The 24,828-nt window shown below is 36.3% G+C and overlaps 1 protein-coding gene across 4 annotated transcripts in view; it reads right to left on the reverse strand.

Moving 5' to 3' along the window:
* Positions 1-24,828, reverse strand: part of LRBA (LPS responsive beige-like anchor protein) — a 764,390-nt gene that overhangs the window by 521,128 nt on the left and 218,434 nt on the right. For all 4 annotated transcript variants that reach the window (XM_036089189.2, XM_078069304.1, XM_036089190.2 and 1 more), the window contains 2 exons: positions 21,067-21,200; positions 509-587 (listed from right to left, as the gene is read on the reverse strand). In XM_036089189.2, the coding sequence (XP_035945082.2) occupies positions 509-587; positions 21,067-21,200 (213 nt within the window). The remainder of the gene's footprint in view (positions 1-508; positions 588-21,066; positions 21,201-24,828) is intronic.

The raw sequence follows: 24,828 nt of genomic DNA on the forward strand, positions 1-24,828 counted from the left end.
CCAGTTGTGGAAGGAGGATCAAGAACTCTGACCACGAAGGCTTTAGTGGTAGAAAATATTCACAGCATTCCAACTTAGAATTTGAAATGCATATTCCCAATTTAAAAAGGTTAATGACAGTAAAAATCTACCTACTATTCAGTTTCACTGTGGCTTTGGTTGACTGCCTTTAACTTATTTCAGCATTTTTGTAGAAAACGAACAATGAATTCTAAATTTCCAGTTTATAATCATATGAAACCTAAGTCATAAGTTACTACTTGTGTAATTAAATATTTGTTTTGCATGCAGTACTTATTAATCACAATAGCCACTTCTCACAAACCTTTTACATCTCATAATCTTTAAAAAGGAACTTCTAAAATATTCAAGCCTCTAAATGTCACTTATGTTTTTAAAAAAAGAAATAGACAAAAGAAAGTTAAAAAAAGAAAAAAAGACCTGTAGCTAGACAGTTTAAAGAGTCATCAAAATAAATCACAAATATCCAAGTTAATAGCTTTAATACCTCATATTTGAAACTTGGTCTTGTGGAACCGAGCCAACTGTTGGCACCGAGGGCAATTTTGCATTAGATGATCTACCACCTATAAAAGAAAATAACCATTTACAGGAATTTTCTGTTTTTAGATAAAGGTTCAAACAAAGAAGCTACCTTTATACCATGTCAACAAAAAACATTACAATGCATTTTTAAATGTCCACTATAATTTGGATAACATTAAAATCTATCAATTAAAGAGGTCTTTCTTTAATCATTTAACATGTTTGATTATTACACCAAGTTTGATTTTTACACCAAGTAACCTATGATCCATCAGCTGCAGTGGATACAGAAAACTAAATTCTGACTCACTAAACTGGAGTCATGAATGCTTCTATCCAACAAGTGGCGACAGAGATTTACAAATAGAAACTTTTTAAAATTGAAGCAAAAAGCATAAACAGCTAATTCCAAATTTAGCCTCAAGCACATAAACCTCCACTTCCATAAAAACTGACCTTATTCGGTCACTTACGCTATAGCCTGACTGCTTCTGAGTCTAGCCTAACAAACATAACCCAGTAAATACCTGAGAAACCTTTCTTAAATGATTCAAATAGAAGTTATACTCCCTCATTTGTATCCTCACTGTAATTAGAACATAACCTGTTGGTTTATTTGTCACACTGTATTTCAATTGATTTTTTAAATATCCTTCTTCCTACTATACTCATCTACTAGACCTCATCTTTTTCATTCATCTCTCTCTAAGCCTAGAGAAGTTGACAAAAGAAGGTCCTCAATTTATGTTAATTTTAAGCTGAAATTATTCCCTTAATCATTCCCATCTCCCATATTTTACAGGTCAATCTTACCACCTGGTATATACTTCTCTATTTCCTACTTTTTTATGTCCATCTCTCTGTTCAAACTACTGTGTAAAATTAATTTCTACCATGTGATCTTATTTTACTCTCCAATGAATACTTCCAGATACCCTTAAATACTCTTGTATGTTTTGTTGAATGGCCAATTCATCCTCTTATATTACAAAATGTTCAAACTCTTTTATCCTATACAAGAATTATCATCTTTGTTTTCAACAAATAACTGTTTACTTGGCAAAAGAAAAATAATCACCAGAAAAGTAACTCTGGAAGAGTAAAACAACAGATAGGCACAAAAACAACATACATTATGACAAGTCTTGAAAGAGTGAATCTAGAAGACTAATTTGTAGGATAATTTACTGAGGCTTAAGGAGTTCTAAAAGCTCAAGAAAGAAAAGGGAGGGGAGGAGCAAGATGGCGGAGGAGTAGGAGACCTAAATTTCGTCTGGTCCCAGGAATTCAGCTAGATAGGGATTAAACCGTTCTGAACACCTACGAACTCAACAGGAGATCGAAGAAAAGAATAGCAGCAACTCTCTGAACAGAAAAGCGACCACTTTCGGGAAGGTAGGACGTGCGGAGAAGTGAATCTGAGGAGATATTTGGGAAGATAGACGGCAGGGGAGAGGGCCTCCGTTGGCCACTTCTGGCAAGTGATCGAGCCGTGGAGCCCAAAATCGGAACTTTTAGAAGTTGGCTCCGCTGAGGGACGTCGCTCCAGTGGCTAAGCAGGGGGTGGAAACCTCGCTGGACAGTGTGGTCTCAGGACCCTCAGGGTCACAGAAAGACCGGGGGTGCCTGAGTGCAGCTGAGCTCCCAGGTATCGGACTGGGGAAGCCGGCTGCAGAGACGGAGCCAAGGAGTGAGCTCTCAGCTCGGGGTTGCCATAAACCGTGATCCGCGGCACAGTCGGCCACTGCTCCTCCAGCAGGGACCCAACAAGCGACAGATCGGGGAGACTCCCCTTCCTCCCCCGGAAGAAGCGGTGCACCAAGCACCGCAGGGATCTGCTGGGTTTGGAGACTCCACACGGGGTAGTGAGCCAGAGATAGAAATGCTGGGTCACAGGCCGGGTGAGCGCAGAGTGCGGCCAGAGACTGGGGAGATGGGAGTGACTGCTTTTCTCTGGGGGCGCACTGAGGAGTAGGGCCCCGAGTTCTCGGCTCCTCAGGGCGCAGACTGGGAGGCCGCCATTTTCACTCTCGTCCTCCAAAGCTGTAGGGAAAGCTTGCAGGGAGCAAAAGCTCCTGAGAGCAAACCCGAGCAGATTACTTAGCCCAGTCTGGCAAGGGCGAGGCAATTCCACCTCCGGCAAGGACATTTGGGAACCATGGCAACAGGCCCTTGCCCCAGAAGATCAGCAAGAACAGCCAGCCAAGACCAAGTTTACCGATCAGCGAGAATGGCAGAACTCCAGCGCTAGGGGAATACTGCACATAGAATTCATGGCTTTTTTACCATGATTCCTTAGTCTTTCAAAGTTAATTTTTTTAATTTTTTTTTAATTTTTCTTTTTCCCTTTTTCAACCAACATCTTATCAATCCCCTTTTTAAAAATCTTTTTTATTTTTCATTTTTAGAGTCATATTCTATCCCTTCATTCTATCCCTTCATAGTAGTTAAGCTTATTTTTATATATATTATATATATATTATATTATATATAAAATATATACATATATTATATATATATATTATATATATATATATGTTGTTCTCTCTTTAAAATTTTGGGATACACTTTCTTCTAACATACCAAAATATACCCTAAATCTCTAGTGTACGGCTTTGTTCTAGTCTCCTGCCTGATCACATTCTCTTTTTTTTTTTTTTAAATCCTCTTCTTTCTTTATTCAACCAACTTCTAATCTTATCAATTCCTTTTATAAAATCTTTTATAATTTTCTTCTTTACAGTCATATTCCATCCCTTCCTCGTATTTACCTTTATTTTTGTACATATATAAGCTTTTCTTTCTTTAAAATTTTGGGAGGCACTTTCTTCTAACAGACCAAAATATGCCCAAAATCTAGTGTGTGGCACTGATCTATGCACCAGCCTGATCATATCTGATCATATTCTCTTGTTTGTTTATCTTTTTCTTTTTCTTTTTTTTTTTTTTCTTTCTTTCCCTTTCTTTTCCCCCGGTTTCAGGTCTCTTCTGATTTGGTTAGTGTGTATTTTTCTAGGGTCTTTGTTACCCTGTTAGCATTTTGTTCTCTCATTCATCTATTCTCCTCTGGACAAAATAACAAGACAGAAAAAAATCACCTCAAAAAAAAGAACAAGAGGCAGTACCGACTGCCAGGGACCTAATCAATATGGAATTTAGTAAGTTGTCAGAATGACAATTTTAAAGATACTAGCTGGGCTTGAAAAGAGCATGGAAGATATTAAAGAAACCCTTTCTGGAGAAATAAAAGAACTAAAATCTTACCAAGTTGAAATCAAAAAGGCTATTAATGAGGTGCAATCAAAAATGGAGGCTCTAACTGCTAGGATAAATGGGGCAGAAGAGAGAATTAGTGATATAGAAGACCAAATGATGGAAAATAAAGAAGCTGAAAAAAGAGAGATAATCAACTACTGGATCAGAGGGCAGAATTTGAGAAATAAGTGATACCATAAGACAAAACAATATTAGAATAATTGGGATCCTAGAAGAAGAAGAAAGAGAGAGAGGGGCAGAAGGTATATTGGAGCAAATTATGGCAGAGAACTTCCCTAATTTTGGGGAAAGAAACAGGCATCAAAATCCAGGAGGCACAGAGAACCCACCTCAAAATCAATAAAAATAAGTCAACACCCTGACATCTAACAGTAAAACTTCGAGTCTCAGAGACAAAGAGAAAATCCTGAAAGTACTCGGGAGAAGAGATCTGTAACCTACAATGATAGAAACATTAGACTGGCAACAGACCTATCCACAGAGACCTGGCAGGCCAGAAATGACTGGCAGGATATATTCAGAGCAATAAATGAGAAAAATATGCAGCCAAGAATATATATCCACCTAGGCTGTCATTGAAAATAGAAGGAGAGATAAAAAGCTTCCAGGACAAACAAAAACTAAAGGAATTTGCAAACATGAAACCAGCCCTACAAGAAATATTGAAAGGGGTCCTCTAAGCAAAGAGAGAGCCTAAAAGTAACATAGACCAGAAAGGAACACAGACAATATACAGTAACAGTCACCTGACAGGCAATACAATGGCACTAAATTCATATCTTTCAATACTTACCCTGAATGGAAATGGGCTAAATGCCCCATCAAAAGACACAGGCTATCAGACTGGATTAAAAAAGAAGACCCATCGATATGCTGTCTGCAAGAGACTCATTTTAGACCCAAAGACACCCCCAGATTGAAAGTGGGGGGGGGAACCATTTACCATGCTAATGGACACCAAAAGAAAGCTGGGGTGGCAATCCTTATATCAGACAAATTAGATTTTAAACCAAAGACTATAATAAGAGATGAGGAAGGACACTATATCCTACTTAAAGGGTCTATCCGACAAGAAGATCTAACAGTTGTAAATATGTATGCCCCTAACATGGGAGCAGCCAATTATATAAGGCAATTAATAAAAAAGCAAAGAAACACATTGACAACAATACAATTAATAGTGGAGGACTTTAATACCCCCTCACTGAAATGGACAGAACATCTAAGCAAAGATCAACAAGGAAATAAAGACTTTAAATGACACACTGGACCAAATGGACTTCACAGATATATTCAGAACATTCCATACCAAAGCAACAGAATATACATTCTTCTCTAGTGCCCATGGAACATTCTCCAGAAGAGATCACAACCTAGGTCACAAATGAGGTCTCAAACGATACCAAAAGACTGGGATCATTCCTTGCATATTTTCAGACCACAATGCTTTGAAACTAGAACTCAATCACAAGAGGAAAGTCGGAAGGAACTCAAATACAGGGAGGCTAAAGGGCATCCTACTAAAGAATGAATGGGTCAGAGGCGCCTGGGTGGCTCAGTCGTTAAGCGTCTGCCTTCGGCTCAGGTCATGATCCCAGGGTCCTGGGATCGAGCCCCACATCGGGCTCCCTGATCCACGGGAAGCCTGCTTCTCCCTCTCCCACTCCCCCCGCTTGTGTTCCCTCTCTCACTGTGTCTCTCTCTGTCAAATAAATAAACAAAATCTTAAAAAAAAAAAAAAAAAGAATGAATGGGTCAACCAGGAAATTAAAAAAGAATTAAAAAAATTCATGGAAACCAATGAAAATGAAAACACAACTGTTCAAAATCTTTGAGATGCAGCAAAGGCAGTCCTAAGAGGAAAGTATATAGCAATACAAGCCTTTCTCAAGAAACAAGAAAGGTCTCAAAGACACAACCTAACCCTACGCCTAAAGGAGCTGGAGAAAGAACAACAAATAAAGCCTAAACCCAGCAGGAGAAGAGAAATAATAAAGATCAGGGCAGAAATCAATGAAATAGACACCAAAAGAACAGTAGAACAGATCAACGAAACTAGGAGCTGGTTCTTTGAAAGAATTAACAAGATTGATAAACCCCTGGCCAGACTTATCAAAAAGAAAAGAGAAAGGACCCAAATCAACAAAATCATGAATGAAAGAGGACAGATCACAACCAACACCAAAGAAATACAAACAATTATAAGAACATATTATGAGCAACTATACGCCAGCAAATTAGATAACCTGGAAGAAATGGATGCATTCCTAGAGATGTATCAACTACCAAAACTGAACCAGGAAGAAACAGAAAACCTGAACAGACCACTAAGGAAATTGAAGAAGTCATCAAAAATCTCCCACCAAACAAAAGCCCTGGGCCAGATGGCTTCCCAGGGAATTCTACCAAACATTTCAAGAAGAATTAATACCTATTCTTCTGAAACTGTTCCAAAAAATAGAAATGGAAGGAAAACTTCCAAACTCGTTTTATGAGGCCACCATTACCTTGATCCCAAAACCAGACAAAGACCCCATCAAAAAGGAGAATTACAGACCAATACCTTGATGAACATGGATGCAAAAATTCTCACCAAAATACTAGCCAATAGGATCCAACAGTACATTAAAAGGATTATTCACCACGACCAAGTGGGATTTATCCCTGGGCTGCAAGGTTGGTTCAACATCCGTAAATCAATCAATGTGATACAATACATTAAGAAAAGAAAGAATAAGAACCATAGGATCCTCTCAATAGATGCAGAAAAAGCACTGGACAAAGTACAGCATCCTTTCCTGATCAAAACTCTTCAGACTATAGGCATAGAGGGTACATACCTCAATATCATAAAAGCCATCTATGAAAAACCCACAGCGAATATCATTCTCAACGGGGAAAAACTGAGAGCTTTCCCCCTAAGGTCAGGAACACGGCAGGGATGTCCACTATCACCACTACTATTCAACATAGTACTAGAAGTCCTAGCCACAGCAATCAGACAACAAAAAGAAATAAAAGGCATCCAAATCGGCAAAGAAGAAGTCAAACTCTCACTCTTTGCAGATGATATGATACTTTATGTGGAAAACCCAAAAGACTCCACCCCAAAACTGCTAGAACTCATACAGGAATTCAGTAAAGTGGCAGGATATAAAATCAATGCACAGAAATCAGTGGCATTCCTATACACCAACAACAAGACAGAAGAAAGAGAAATTAAGGAGTCGATCCCATTTACAACTGCACCCAAAACCGTAAGATACCTAGGAATAAATCTATCCAAAGAGGCAAAGGATCTGTACGCAGAAAACTATAAAATACTCATGAAAGAAATTAAGGAAGACACAAAGAAATGGAAAAACGTTCCATGCTCATGGATTGGAAGAACAAATATTGTGAAGATGTCAACGCTACCTAGAGCAATCTATACGTTCAATGCAATCCCTATCAAAATACCATCAACTTTTTCAAAGAAATGGAACAAATAATCCTAAAATTTGTATGGAACCAGAAAAGACCCTGAATAGCCAGAGGAATATTGAAAAAGAAAAGCAAAGCTGGCGGCATCACAATTCCAGACTTCCAGCTCTATTATAAAACTGTCATCATCAAGACAGTATGGTACTGGCACAAAAACAGACACATAGATCAATGGAACAGAATAGAGAGCCCAGAAATGGACCCTCAACTCTGTGGTCAACTAATCTTCGACAAAGCAGGAAAGAATGTCCAATGGAAAAAAGACACTCTCTTCAACAAATGGTGTTGGGAAAATTGGACAGCCACATGCCAAAGAATGAAACTGGACCATTTCCTTACACTACACACAAAAATAGAATCAAAATGTTGAAAGACCTAAATGTGAGACAGGAGTCCATCAAAATCCTAAAGGAGAACACAGGCAGCAACCTCTTCGACCTCAGCCGCAGCAACTTCTTCCTAGAAACATCGCCAAAGGCAAGGGAAGCAAGGGCAAAAATGAACTATTGGGACTTCATCAAGATAAAAAGCTTTTGCACAGCAAAGGAAACAGTCAACAAAACCAAAAGACAACCAACAGAATGGGAGAAGATATTTCCAAATGACATATCAGATAAAGGGCTAGTATCCAAAATCTATAAAGAACTTACCAAACTCAACACCCAAAGAACAAATGATCCAATCAAGAAATGGGCAGAAGACATGAACAGACATTTTCCCAAAGAAGACATCCAAAGGGCCAACAGACACATGAAAAAGTGCTCAACATCGCTCAGCATCAGGGAAATCCAAATCAAAACCACAATGAGATACCATCTCACACCAGTCAGAATGGCTAAAATTAACAAGTCAGGAAACGACAGATGTTGGGGGGGATGCAGAGAAAGGGGAACCCTCCTACACTGTGGGTGGGAATGCAAGCTGGGGCAGCCACTCTGGAAAACAGTATGGAGGTTCCTCAAAAAGTTGAAAATTGAGCTACCATACAACCCAGCAACTGCACTACTGGGTATTTACCCCAAAGATACAAATGTAGGGATCCAAAGGGGTACGTGCAGCGCCCCGATGTTTATAGCAGCAATGTCCACAATAGCCAAACTGTGGAAAGAGCCAAGATGTCCATCGACAGATGAATGGATAAAGAAGATGTGGCATATATATACAATGGAATATTATGCAGCCATCAAAAGGATTGAAATCTTGCCATTTGCAACGACGTGGATGGAACTGGAAGGTATTATGCTGAGCGAAATAAGTCAATCAGAGAAAGACATGTATCATATGATCTCACTGATAGGAGGAATACTTAATCTCAGGAAACAAACTGAGGGTTGCTGGAGTGGTGCGAGGTGGGAGGGATGGGGTGGCTGTATGATAGACTTTGGGGAGGGCATGTGCTATGGTGAGCGCTGTGAATTGTGTAAGATTGTTGAATCACAGACCTGTACCTCTGAAACAATTAATACATTATATGTTAAAAAAAAAAAAAAAAAAAGACAAAGATAGCAGGAAGGGAAAAATGAAGGGGGGAATCGGAGGCGGAGATGAACCATGAGAGACTATGGACTCTGAAAAACAAACTGAGGGTTCTAGAGGGGAGGGTCTGGGGGGATGGGTTAGCCTGGTGATGGGTATTAAAGAGGGCATGTACTAAATGGAGCACTGGGTGTTATACGCAAACAATGAATCATGGAACACTACATCAAAAACTAATGATGTAATGTATGGTGATTAACATAATAAAAAAAAAAGAAAGGGGAAAAATAAAGTTCCTGTTTAAGAATTAAGATATATGGGATAGAACATCATTCAATTTAAGCTAGGAGTAGGACCTAAGGAAACAGAACAGCCATTTGCTTTTTCTAAGGCCAATATTAGGAAGAAAAAGAATAGACACATACAGTGTCAAATGTCCCTCTATGACACAGGGACTGTAAGAGTCACTGGAATCCAACTGCGATGATATCCTTACAACCTGGAGACTATAGGTATAAGAGACATGCACATCTTGCTTGCAGCTGTAATTCAGTAAGTAAACTTTCAGTTTCTGAAAGCAGTATCTTAAATGGGTGCCAAGTTAGTATTTGGGTAAATACAGACTGAAATCCCATCACAGTTCTATAGAGGAGCAGTCCAAAAAAGACAGGAAACATACTGAAGCAAATGAAACAAAGAATATGCAAAGCTGATACACAAGAGAAGAGTGGCTCAAAAGAGATCCTGAAATATATGCACTATCAGAGGTCTGATGTTTTGGATCTGTTCTCAAAACTTCAGGCATAGGTATGCTGGAAGCACCTAAAAGGACACAAGTGGTGTGGACAGAAAGATAAAGGAGAGATAAAAGAAGAAATGCTCATCTAGCATACATAAAGAAAGAAGCTAGAAACAGTTGAGAAGGTAGAGAAGCAGCCTCTGACATCAGGAGCTGGCCTGGTAATACTGATTAGGCCTAGTGTTGTTAGGAGCTGGCTTAGAACCCACAACTAGGTCTTGGTGTTCTCTTGTTGAATATAACAATTTCATAAAACATCAACATCAGAGAAAGCCATGCTGTGATCATGCTGAATCAACACAAAACAATACCACCATGTAATCATGTCCCAACAGACAAAAACATGAACTCCATCTAAACAACAAAGATGGTCAAACATCCTAAATCCTAGTATGAATGACTGACTTCATACAAATTATAGCTTTAGGTTTCCATGCTTCTAGATGAGATTTATTAGGGTATCTCATCATAGAATTACCCATTCTTCCTAACAGTATCCAATTCAGAAGGAAGGCCCACTTCCTTAACCCCTCCCTAAAATCACCTAATACAAGCTCAAACCCTCTAATAAATCATTTCTAACATTTTCCCCACTGTGTGCATTCTCCTCACTAAACTAACTTATTCAGCCAAAGGTTTATTCCTGGCAGTCTTTGGTTAGAGCACATTGATAGAGACTTTAGATGAAGTCAGGCAGAGAAAAGACAAAATCATCAGATTATTTTAAATGAACCAGAATTAAAGAAATCTCTAAGTAAGAATTCTTTTCCAAAACAACCTGTTTCATCAGGATAAAATGCACATTTTTCCACATGGTAGCATTTCTCAAATCAACACATTTTATAATCAAAGGCATCTGAACAATTGTAGTCAGCCAGAGTTGACACCTAACTGTAAGAGGAAACAGTGGATAAAATCAAGAAAGCAACAGATTCAAATCCGAGATATGGTAAAAGACTAAGTAAGGAAGAACTGTTTAACTATTTAAAATCTTTATCTTGGCAGGCTACAACCTCAAGATCACATAAACTAGACGCCTAGAGGAAAAACAGTTGTATAATTTCAACATACTGTGTAAGTATAATGATTTACTTGTAGTGAAGATGAACCTCTAAGCTCCATTCCAAAAGTGTAAGCCACAGAAGATCATCTCCATCACCCCCCTCACTACAAAAGGACACCAAATGTGGCAGTAAATTTAACTGGGCTTAAAAGCATAGAGTTCTTTTTATTTTTTTTAAGGGGGGGGGTGTTTGGGGGAGGGGTAGAGGGAAAGGGAGAGAGAGAATCCCAAGCAGGTTCCATGCCCAGCACAGACCCCCGACACAGGGCTCGGTCTCACAACCCTGAGATCATGACCTGAGTGGAAATCAAGAGTTATACACTTAACCGACTGAGCCACCCAGGTGCCCCAAGGTTTTCTTATTCTTAATTTGCATGGTTACCCTAAAAGAAACCAGATTCCTGAGTGAACATCGAGGACTGAAACAAGCATGCAGCTTTATTCACTCATTTATTTATTGAATATTATCTTTTGAGAACAAATAGAAGACTAGGTATTGTTCTGGATGCTTGGGATATATCAGTGCTTATATAAACAAAAGTTCAGCCCTTGTAGGGGAAGACAGACAAGAAATAATAAACATAATAAATAAGTTGGAAGCTAGAAGGTGGTTGTGCTATGGGAAATAATAGAGAAGACTGAGGGGAAATGGAAGCATGGGGTGGGGGTCAGTGAAAGCTGGTTGCATCTTTAGGTATGGTGGTCAAGGTGAGACTTAGGGAAGGTGACCTATGAGCAAAAGTCTGAAGGCAGGGAAAGAGTTAGCCAAGAAGAGAATCTGCATCTGAGAATCTGTAATCTTGTGTTACAAGTAAAACCAGTTGTTTTCCCATTATGACTACAATATAAAAATACTGTGCTTTAAAGAGCAAAAAGTCCCTCTTTTCCAAACCTTAAGCTAGTCAGGCCTCAAGCCATTAGCTTAAATAGATCAAGGAAAGCATTTGCATCAGGATGGGGGCTACACTGACCAGGAGCAAAGTATAGGAGCTCAAACAATGTGAGGAGTGCATTTAAGTATAAAAGAAAACTAAAAAGAACTTTAAGTTAATGATTTGAAATTAAGCATTTGTGTGAATTCATGGTTTCACTTCATACAGGTAATATATAAAAGTGTATATGAAATATATACCCTCATTCAAATACATATCCATATATAGTTCCTAGTTCTGTACACCAAGAGGACTTGGGAGCAACAATACCCTAACACCTCATGTCCAAATCTTTCTTCTAAATACTATTCTTCACTAAGAGAGAGAAATGACCAATTCAAGATCTATTGGAGAAAAGTACACAATGAGCTTGAAACATCTAGTTGTATTTTTTAGAAATCTAGCAAAGATATGCCCAAGGAATAATAGGCCATCATTCACAAAAACACAGAAGCCAGCTCAAAGGGACTACCACTAACCAAACTGGAGACATTTTGAGCATAAAAATAAATGATAATAACTAACTACAACCCATCCAATAAAACAGGAAGCCAAAAAGGCCATACTGATATGATAAATTAACAATCTGAGGAACAGGATATTTAAATAATTTCAAAGTACCTTCCCACAAAACACTTATTAATTAATTACAAAAGGGAAAGAGTAACTTTACCATATAGAAAATTGGCAGTTAGATGTTAATCAAATAATGCAAGTGCTCATCATCAATACTGTGACAAGTCAAAACTGTGCACCATATGATGAGCACTGGGTGATTATGGAAGTGTTAAATCACTATATTGTACACCTGAAACTAATATAACCTGTATGTTAACTATACTGGAATTAAAATAAAGACAAAATTGTGCACCAGGTGATTAGATTCTTTTCTTCTCCACCTGTTCCATAATATTCCTACCAAAGAAGTATATCATAATCTGCTTCTAATCATGAGGATCCAGGGACATTCACTTGAGTCATTCCTAGTTCTTTACCATAATAAATAGTGCTTTGTATTTGCTTACATAAATTTATGTGCACTCCTTGATTTTTTTTAAAGTAGGCTCCATGCCCCAGTATGGAGCCCAATGAGGAGCTTGAACTCACGACCCTGAGATCAAGATCTGAGCTGAGATCAAGATCTGAGCTGAAATCAAGAGTTGGATACTTAACCGACTGAGCCACCCAGGCGCCCCACTCCTTGATTTTTTGAGGTAACTTCCTAGACGTCAATAAACACACACTTTAAATATGGATACATATTGCCAAATTGCTCTGAAAAAAGAATAAACAATTTACACTTCCTTGACTACTAGTAAAATTGAATGAATTTTCCCACTTTACTAGAAATAAAACAGGTAACATAAATAACTACTACTCTGACCTTTTGAGCATTTTTGTAGGAATCTTTATCTTCATAATTTGTAATTATTATATATAGTGACATTTACCTTTTATCACTCATTACAAATACTTAAGTGTGTTGTAATTATTGCCATGCAGAATTCTAAAACGTCCCTTTTAAATCATTTTACCAGTATGACTTAGAAAAGAGAAATACCACCAGATTTTTAACACAGTTGTTAGGATGTTTAAATTAAAAAATGTAAAGCACCTAAGATAGGGGCGCTTGGGTGGCTCAGTTGGTTAAGCGACTGCCTTTGGCTCAGGTCATAGATCCCAGGGTCCGGGCATCAAGCCCCACGTCAGGCTCCTTGCTCAGCAGGAGAGTCTGCTTCTCCCTCTCCCTCTGCAGCTCCCCCTACCTGTGCTCTCCTGCTCTCTCTGTCAAATAAATAAAATCCTTAAAAAAATAAAAAATAAAGCATCTAGGATAAAGTAGATTCTCCAATGTTGCTTTCCCACATTTCTGCGACGCACTACAGAAGTCTAGAGCTCTTCTAAGTGCCTCTACTATATATTCATGATTTCTGTTACCCATTTTTAGTCAAGCCTTCTATTTATATATTACTTACCTATTAAATTCTAATAATAAATATAAATGTTCCTCTACTCTTCTCAGCCTGAAATCCATTTCCCTTCCTGCTTTCAAAAAGAAATGTTAGGTCATTCAAGACCACACAGCCTTTCTCTTCCACATCTAAAGGAAATCCTGCTAAGCTCTCAAGTTCTCAACAATCAATCTCCCACATAACTTCCATGCCAATTTCTTTAGAAAACATGTTCTACGCTAGCAGAAAAGACTTCCTCACTAGCCACCTATAACCAAACCATTCTCAAATTGAATCCTAGCTCTATCAATATAGGCCAGTTTCTCTGATAATAACTACCCTTCCGGGGTTGTTATATGATTGAAATGTTTGGGGGAAGCAGTAACAGCTGTGCCACTTACTAGCAGTGGACTTGGGTAAAGTACTTAAGCTCTCTGTGCTTTATTTTCCTAATCTATAAAATGAATAGTGATACCTACACTTCACAGAATTATTTTGAGCCTGGACCATAATAAATACCCAATGAATGATAGCTTCCTTTCTTACCCTTCTACTCTATGACTTCCTTTAAAATACTTAAAGTTATCATAGTTCCTTTTAATCTGTACTACAGGCTGAAATACACCCAGATTCTTCAGTGATGATTCATGTGACATTAAGTACAGGTAACTTAAATGACATGAAGCTTATAAAGTACCTTTTAAAAACTTTACTCTAAAAATTTTTTAAAGAAACCAAAGGCAAATCTGTTTAAAAGTCTAGAAGTTATAAAGCAAAGAATCAAACCCAGATTTAACTGATAAAAAAGTGGATTTCCGACAATTTCATTGATCCAGATTGGCATAAAACAAAACACAGCCATAAACATTTGGTAAATCCAGCCACTGTACAAGAAAATATTTTTATTAAAAGCCTGTACTGCCTCACTCCACTCCGATAATTTCCTCAGGCTCACTTCATTTCTATCTTCAACTTACTCTCTTAGGTAAGGCAATAAAATTAGTTACAGGTACAGATAAACAGCCAGGCTCTAACCAGCAAGGATCTGGGACAACTTGACCTTCCCTGAAATATGCTTGGTCTTCAGGCAGAACTAGATCAATAATTCTGATTCAGTTCTGATCACTAACTCTCAGCCAAACATAGAGATTCAGAAATCTAGACTGTTTGACCCCTCCACAGGCTTGGTTCCTCTGGGGTAGGATACTGTAGCAATCTTAGACAATTAACCTTTGGACAATTACTGAGCCTACCCCTCTCAGCGTGAGAATATTCCTACAAGATGAAGTTGTGAGTCTCTCTTTTCCATAACACATTTCCTTCCCATTCCCTAAAAAATCAGAATTAACTTTTCTTTTTACTGGGATTTTTATTTATCTCTGTCTTCCACTCCTCCTCACCATCTTGCTCAATTGAAAGCTAACTGTACATAAAAACCCTAAGAAACTGAATGGAATCTATCCTAATGCATAGTATTAATTTTAAAGTGAAGTTAAAGCACACATTTCTTTATAATGACAATTTTTAAAGTACATATATGAATTCTCACTTCACAATCAAAAGTTTTCCATTTTCTCATTTTTTTTCCCCATTAAAATTTCAAACTAGACGGCAAAACAAGGTAAAGTTGAAAAGAATCTTTCACTGCTCAGTATCTGGAATTTCTGAGACTCAGGTCCATCCTTCTATTTCTACACAACACTCAATGAAGCACTTCAGAGACCAAATAGCTTTATTATAGTCAGTTAATGACACCTCCAATTCTCTAAATCCTTGACAGCAATATGATCACTAAACCATAACTAGCCATTGACTTCTATTACTAGTGATTAATTAACTATTTCTGAGCTTCATTTCTTTTATTTGGTGGAAGTTTTTAAAGACCACCTTTATTTAGAGTATAACTACTGGTAGTTTTTCTCAAACTTCTCTGAACCTGAAAAAAAGGAAAGTATAAAGTCCCATCTATTTAAAAGTAAAGACAGAAGTAATAAATCTCAAGAAAATATTTGTATGAGGCTCTAGGTAGTAATTACAAAACAAAAATAGCTTTTACTGTGCTGACTCTAATTTTAACAAGCTGAAATGCATATCCAAAGTCTAAAGAAGACAAGAAGAAATGGTGGCTCTAAATAAAACAGTAACAAAAATGCCTTCCTGACACTACCCTACAAGTGTTGCCAATTTTCAAACCTAAAAGAGACTCAGTAAAAAAGGATTCTATAAACAGTCTTTTTCAATAATAAGAGAACACTTTACCAACAAAGATAAAAAGGTGGGAGGGATGGGTAAAATAGGCGATGGGGATTAAAGGGTACATTTGTTGTGATGAGCACTGGGTGTTGTATGGAATCACTAAATTGTATACCTGATACTAATATTACACTGAAATTTAAATAAAAACTTTAAAAAAATCAACTAGCAATAATTATTGGAGGAAAACACCACATTAAAAAAATAAACTAATGTATCAGTAATTTCATAGGGGTTGTCCTCCATTTCTGCCACTGAAAAAATGTAATTTCCAAATATTCTGCATTTTTCAACTCAGATAAAATCATAAATTTATGACTAATTTATTGTTTTAAATTAACATTAAATATCTTTAGTACACAATCACACATATGTAAATGCAGAAGCTACTTTGAACATGTGGAATGATACTGACTTATCTTTTCCTTATCACTGCACTGATAAACTGGCTCCTTCAAACTGACAGTTTTCTAGACATTCAAATGAACAAAAAGGAAAATGCAAATACATCATCTGTCTAGTATCTATCCAGGGAATAGCCAACTGTTTATTCAAAGTCCCTAAGGGTCTAAACAAATAATGTCCTTTGCAATAAAGTATCATTAAAACAAGTGCCAATATTTAATCCCTAAACATTAGATTTTTTTAATTCCTCTCCCTCCCCCTTTCACTCCCCCAACCTCCTCACTGATTCTAGACCAGTTGCAGGAGGGACAGTCTATATGTCCAGTAAAAACTCTTTATTAAATAAAAGAAACTTGTATTGATTGAGTAAATATAAGTCTCGGGTCAAATTTCATACAAAGCAAAGAATCAAATATTTTTCTTAAATGTTAAACATGCTAATTAATAAATATGCATGGCTCTGATAAACAGAACAGAGCCTAATATTCTAATGAGAAATATAATTATTATATTTTACAAACTAGCAAACACCCAGCATATAAATTACTGAAAAAACAGTCTATTTAGTTCCTTTATTGGGTTAGCTTCATTTTTGTTTTAATCACTTATGCTTTGCATCATGGTAGAAAAAAACATTTTAGCATATCTGAAAAAAGAGTAATGGCATCTTAACATATACTGTATTCTGGGCTATCAAACCTGTACTGATGAGTAATTTTAAAATTTCCAGATTTTGATATATTTACTAAAACTGTTTCCTCTTTTAGCTTTCTTTTAAAATATGCATATACATGGGGCACCTGGGTGGCTCAGTTGGTTAAGCAACTGCCTTCGGCTCAGGTCATGATCCTGGAGTCCAGGGATCGAGTCCCACATCGGGCTCCCTGCTCAGCGGGGAGTCTGCTTCTCCCTCTGATCCTCCCCCTCTCATGCTCTCTGTGTCCCATTCTCTCTCTCAGATAAATAAATAAAATCTTTAAAATAAAATAAAATAAAATAAAATATGCATATACCAAGGGTATACCTTGTTCTCTGATAAATCAGTTACTAAGAAAGATTTGCCATTGTTATTAATAGACTATCCTTTTTTGCTAATAAAATGTTACAGAAGCTAAGGAATATTATCCAAACTAAAGTCTGAAATCTGTATAATAATCAAAATTTGTATGATAATCAAAATCTGTATACTAAGCACAGTTTCAGTAATGCACAGTTTAAAATGTAAATGTACAAATCTTCATTTTTTTTGCAAAGTTATAGATTTGGGTGATTTTTTTTTAAGTACAGTTGACACACAATGTTCCACTAGTTTCAGGAGTACATAGTGATTCCACAATTCTCTACATTATGATATACTCACCACAAGTGTGATTACTACCTGTCACCATACAATGCAATTCCAGTACCAATGACTATGTATTTCCTATGCTATATGACTTATTCATTCTATAACTGGAAGCCTGTATCTCCCACTCCCATTCACCCATTTCACCCATCCCCCCATACCCCTTTGTTCTGGCAACCACCAGTTTGTTCTCTGTATCTATGGGTCTACTTCTGCTTTTTTGTTAGTTTGTTTTGTTTTTTAGTTGGTGATAATATTATGACAGAAGAATCTCTGACCTCACATAAAGCTGACAAGCTCTAATTCTTTTTCTGGGATCCAACTATCTAATTCTAGTTTCTCTTTGATTGTGTCACATGTAAAATTTAGAAATCCCATTTTGATACCAAAATTTCTAAATAGTTTATGATGTTTCTGCTACAAAAGTCCTATTTTATGTTTTATATTTACATGTTTTCTTCCAAGGAAATTCCCATTTTTTGCTATTGTACCATGTACTATCAAGTATATTTTTTATTAATCAATAATCTATTAATAAATTTTAGCAGTTCATTTTTTGTTGCTGACTCACTATAAAATTCAGAACTGAAGTCATCCCAAGGCACAAAAATTTAAGGTTTAAGATTCACAAGAACAGGTATTGACTATATCCTCATACAAAGAAAATAATACAAGATCAAACCAAGACTAATACCTAACTCACCCAGATCTGCAAGAATAAACTGGCCAGGGGTGCCTGGGTGGCTCAGTCAGTTAAGCATCAGACTCTTAATTTCAGCTCAGGTCATGATCTCAGGGTCCCAGGATCGAGCCCCTGCTTGTCCTTCACCCTCTGCTCCTCCCCTGGCTCTCTCTCTACTAAATAAATAAAATCTTTAAAAAAAAAAAAAAAGAATGAACTGCCCAGCTCAGCATGCAATTACAACAACTACCAATTCATCCACAAATCATTTTCTCCCAATTCTTGCTTGAACCAGATGGAGGAAAATAAACTTAAATACATATGTCGCCTATTTTTTTTAATGGCAAATAACAAATTAAGAGACCTACCAAAAAGAAAACAAAAATCTCTCAGTTAAAAATATTGATGGTAAAGAGAAAACTATTTGTGGGGTTTGGATTCCAAGTGGAAAAAGAACAGAATACATGGGCAAGTATGGTAAACAAAAGTATGTAAAGTGGGGCTGTAGGAGAGTGAGAAGTACAATGACTCAAAAAAACACTATATTGAGTTAGATTTTCCCTATCAAGGTAGTAAGGTTCATGTCAGCAATTAATGGAATGGAATAGAAATAAAGTAAACTGTGAATTGTGTAAGACTGTTGAATCACAGACCTGTACCTCTGAAACAAACAATACATTATATGTTAAAAAAAAAAAAAGAAGACGATAGCAGGAGGGGAAGAATGAAGGGGGGGAAATCGGAGGGGGAGACGAACCATGAGAGACTATGGACTCTGAGAAACAAACTGAGGGTTCTAGAGGGGAGGGGGGTGGGGGGATGGGTATTAAAGAGGGCACGTTCTGCATGGAGCACTGGGTGTTATACGCAAACAATGAATCATGGAACACTACATCAAAAACTAATGATGTAATGTATGGTGATTAACATAACATAATAATAAAAAAAAAAGGAAGAAAGTAAACTGGAGACACCATATAACAATGACAACAAGAGCACAGTGAAAGAGGAAAGGGTCAGTTATGAAAAACAAATGATAAAAACAAAGACCATCACCACAAAGATTTGGAATAACTTAATGAGGAATTTTTTTCTTAATTAAGGGGTTTTAGGGAGAAGGAAAGAGCTAACAATTCTAGCACAAAATGGGAAAGCCTGGGAACTATCTGAGAAACATCACCAGAAATTAAACAAAATTTAAATAATGGGGGAAAAGGGTACATTATAGGCTGGATACAGGGTTTTGTGGGGGTTTGCCAATAAATAAATAGTCTTCAAAATAGCAAATTATTTTGTAATTCTGCATATGGTTCTTCAGGGTGAGTTTATATAATAATGGATATACTGGAAAAAATACAATGCTTCAGAAATAAATGTATCATACTGTTTTATATCCAATATTGCCCGTATATCTCTCAGCTTCCTGTTTATCTCTTTTGAAGACTGCATGATTTAAATTTTGAAAAATATTTTTAAAAGCAATCAGAGGACTCGGGGCGCCTGGGTGGCTCAGTCGTTGAGCGTCTGCCTTCGGCTCAGGTCATGATTCCAGGTCCTGGGATCGAGCCCCGCGTCGGGCTCCCTGCTCCGCGGGAAGCCTGCTTCTCCCTCTCCCACTCCCCCTGCTTGTGTTCCCTCTCTCACTGTCTCTCTCTGTCAAATAAATAAATAAAATCTTTAAAAAAAAAAAAAAAAAAAAAGCAATCAGAGGACTGCTTTAATTACTTTGTCCCATAAACTGAAATTAAAAGGCAATATATTCAAAATAAGATGAAAATATTTTACTCAGTGTACTGTGAACCTCTAAACTTACTACATTTGCTCTGGGAAGTTATTAGAAATTCACTAACACTGAGTTTAAAAGATGGCCTACAATTTCATAATGTAAGTACCTTCTGCCTTTTTCCCAATTGAAGCAGCTCTAGAAAAATCACAGCTGATTTTTTTTTGGGGGGGGGGGTTTGGATGGGGGTGAAAAAACAGAAATTTCATCCAGCCTAATATAGATTACCAAACTGTTTCTCCTCCAAAGTAAAACAAAAGCATCAGAGTATAATGGAAAAATCTGGTAGAGTTCTACATTTATTTTCTTTTATATTTTCTCACTAGAACAATGACAAAAAAATGTACCACACTACTGTAAGATGTTAGTAATAGAGAATGGGAAGTAATGGGAATTGGGAATGTTGAGGTAGTATATGGAACTCTGTACTTTCCATTCCATTTTTCTGTAACCTAAAACTGAAAGAAGTAAGGCCTATTTGTTTTTTTTTTAATTTTTAATAAAATAAAAGGCAACAGCACAAAACTCTGTATACTACTACTACAGATTTTAGTTTCCAGGTAGAAATTTTTTTTTCAATAAATTGAATATTGTATAATTATGTATAAATATAATACAAGATTAATGATAAAAGTTTGAAAAGACACTAACATGAAACTTAAAAAATCAAAACTGCCAGTAGTTGAACCACATGGAAATAATCAAGTAACTTCAGAGTATATTTCCTAGCTTTCTCCATGTATAAAAGACATATACTTCACATAGCTACGGTTACATGGTATATGTAAAGTATTGCACATATTTTTTTTAACTTAACCAACTGTGAACATTTCCTCTTATCATTAAATATTAAGAAAAAGTTCTTTAAGTGACGAAAATACTGAAACAACTTGATATAATTTATTTGATGCTGCTCAAATTTATTTGGAGAATTATGAAACAATCAACAGAATACTATAAAAGCATAATGATTTATAAAATGCCTAACAAAATAACTTTATCAAAAATCCTCAACTTTGCAAAAATGGGATCTAAAAACTTTTTTGTTCAAATCATTAATAACTAACTCACCAGGTGATTCTCCTCCTACATCTGAGGCTTGGCTTGAATCTACTGAAGAAACCACACTGACAGCACTGGTAGGTAAACTTGTACTAAGTGTAGAAGGTAAGATTGCTGATTTTTTTGTTGCAATGATGACACTTCTGTAATAAAGAAAGTAAATAGATTTTAAAACAGAAAAGGTCACTCAACCTAATTACATTAATATCAAAATAGAAAGTAGGAAACTAATTTCTTTTTATAATTTACTTATTTCTATTTTGATGTACAATTTAGAATATTCTCTCAACAAGAAATCTCTCCTATGGCATTCATATTTATCTGAATTTCAGTGTTTTAGAATGAAGACAATGTCCTATGGAAATATAATAATCCATTATAACATTTGAACTTATAATTACTGTATAATATTCTTTAAATTTATGATCATCTTTAATTATCCAACTTAAATAAAATATAACCAAAGGTATATAAAAAGGGGATTTTGGCACTCAAGTGGAAAAGTAATTAACTTTTTCTTAACCTCAGAACTGAAGCAGAAAACTCAACATGTTTCTACATGGATTTTAAAGCACCACTAATTTGAAATCATAAAACCTTAGAAATCTTATAAGGTAAAAAAAAAAAAAAAAAAACATAATAAATAATTTTTAACATGTATATAGTCCAAGTTTTTCTTTTTAAGCCCCAAAGACTATCTTTTAATAATATTATATCGAAAAAATAATGCATAGGTATAAAAGCTAGATGCAAAAAATTCCAAATAATCAAATTTGTTCATTTTGTCTATTATTCAAACACAGGTATTTATGATACACCAATTTCAATTAAAGTGTAATACTTTATACCAAAATAGTAACTAAAAGACCTTATTAGGCATAACTAAAAGGCATTTTTAATTGAAGTTAGCTCCATAAACATGCAAAAACTCAGCTAATGAGGTAAAGAGGACAGCTGATATATAATGCACTCCCACAGCAGTGCTTACTTTTAATTACCTGGTGTTAACCATAAGCCTAAAGTCTTCAACATTCAATTTATTTAATCACATCTTTTGTTGACAATATTGTAACTGCAAGCTTCAAGTATTCCCTTAACAGCTTTAAAGTATTCAGTTTCTAAATAAAGTTACTTAGATACTTGATCCCAATAAATGTATTCAAAAGTGGAAATTATGTAATTCCAGTATCTTAAAAATATATTTTGTTTTTGTTGTTATACCAAAGAAAGACAATACAAAGCGAATAGGTTCTGTTTTACTTCAGTGCCTATCATGTGACAGCAAACACTGTTGCCAATTAAATCAAGTTCTCTTGTGTTAGGCATGGCTTATTCAATGTACTTGGGGGTAGCTGGTGTCACATCATTATAAGGGTGACTGCCAATGTTAACTATACACTAAAAAATAGAAGCAACAGCCACCTGAGCCCTCAATCCAAAATGGTGTGCTTAAATCATGGTAGCTTATATCAGATGAAGATTATTGACTTTAGGGGGAGTAGATATGACCATGTGTGCGCGCTAGCGGTACACTCAAAATAATACAAAATATAATTTATGCATTTCCTACTCAAGGCAGAAATTCATAAACCTATTGTTTAAGAAAATCTCTAAGTACATTCCCTAGCAACCTATTTTGGAGGGAGGAGTGCTATGTAGAATTTACTTTCACATTTGTTCACAAAAGAAAGAACTAATAAGATCTAGTTCACTCATATAATAGTTAAGCACTGAAATGAGCAACAGAAAATAGTATTTAGAAAACTGAAATTGTTTTTTCCATAACTGAAATTTAAGACATAAAACTAACCTATGTACAAGCACACTCTTAGGAATTTCCTCAAGATAACTTATGCCCACAAAAAATGTGTACAATAATGTTCAAGAGGCCTTATCCAATAGCCAAAAACTGGAAACAGCTCAGAATCCTTTCAAAGAAAAATGAATAAGTGATATGCTTATACAACAAAACAATACTCAGCAATTAACAGAAACTACTGATAAACATAACATAGATGAATTTCAAAAGCATTACGTTGAGTGAATAAAGTCTTATACAGAACACAAACTTTGTTATTTCCTTTTACATGAAGTTCTAGAAAAGGCAAAACTAACCTACAGTAGAAAAGAATCAGAAGAATAATTGCCTCTAGCTGGGAAGGCACATGAGGGAACTTTCAAGACTGATGATGTCTTGATTGAGGATCTGGGTTACATGGGTGTACAAGGTTGTCAAAATTCATCAAATGGTACACTTAAGAACTGTGCCTTTCAATGCACGTACATTTTACCTTAAAAAACTGTACTGATCTCTAGTTAAAGATCTGCATGCTGAAATGCTTATGAAGTGAACTGATGTCTGTTGAAACATAAAAAATAAGACTGATGGATAGAAGGACGGATATATGAAGAATTTATGATGAAGCAAATAGAGTTAAAGGTTAACTGCAGTATCTCAGTGATGGGGTCTGTGGGTGTTCACTGTACAATTCTTTCAACTTCTCTGTTTGAACATTTTCATAATTAAACACTGGAAAACTGGTAACAGAAAAAAATTTACTACAGATGTTCCTTAACATGTACAACCTCTATTGGTCCAAGACAAGATGGTTAATTAAAGGTAAGAAAAACTTGATCTCTTTTCTAACCCTTAAAGCTACTACCATTAACAATGCTATCAATCATGTATACTTATTTATTACAGTTGAGCAAATATTTATTTTCTAAGATATTTCTCATATTCTCATTCCTAATACATCTAAAGTGTGGCTACCTACATGAATTTACATTTAATCCAGCATTCCTCACACACTTCTGCAATATGCTCCTACAGTTCCTGAGCATGTATGTCATTTCACAAATCCGACCCTTTGTGTATGTTATTCCTCAGCTAAGATACCTTCCTCTTAGCCCTGATTGCCAGTAACCTCTTCCTTCTCACCTTTCAAAACCTTGCTTACAGGTAAGCCTCCCCAGAATCTCCAAGTCCAAGTTCATAATGCACTATTCTTCGTGTTTCCACATGATCCTATATAAATTTATAACTTAATAGCTATGATTTAAACTGACGATATGCCAAGAATTATTACTTAATTCTCCAAACAATCCTAACATACATATTACTTCCACTTTATTTTTTTTTTTAAGATTTTATTTATTTATTTGAGAGACAGAGACACAACGAGAGAGGGAACACAAGCAGGGGGAGTGGGAGAAGGAGAAGCAGGCTTTCCGCCGAGCAGGGAGCCTGATGAGGGGCTCGATCCCAGGACCCTGGGATCATGACCTGAGCCGAAGGCAGACGCTTAACGACTGAGCCACCCAGGAGCCCCCATATTACTTCCACTTTAAAAGTTAAAATAGTAGGGCACCTGGGTCGGTCAGTTGTTAAGCATCTGCCTTCGGCTCAGGTCATGATCCCAGGGTCCTGGGATCGAGGCCCACATCGGGCTCTCTGCTCCGCGGGAAGCCTGCTTCTCCCTCTCCAACTCCCCCTGCTTGTGTTCCCTCTCTTGCTGTATCTCTGTCAAATAAATAAATAAAATCTTAAAAAAAAAAAAAAAAAAAGTTAAAATAGTAAAGCTCAGACAGGTAAAGTAACTTGCCAAAGTAAACGCCATATAATTCCAGGTTTGTCTAAACAAGAGCCTCCAAATGAACTATTTTCTCATATTGAGCTTTTTCTAAAGTTTCATTGAGATATAATTCATGTATCACACAATTTAAGTGTACAATTAAATGGTTTTTAGTATGTTCACAGAGTTGTGCAGC

This window comes from Halichoerus grypus, chromosome 3 (assembly GCF_964656455.1).
Source record: "Halichoerus grypus chromosome 3, mHalGry1.hap1.1, whole genome shotgun sequence".
NCBI classification, from domain to species: domain Eukaryota; kingdom Metazoa; phylum Chordata; class Mammalia; order Carnivora; family Phocidae; genus Halichoerus; species Halichoerus grypus.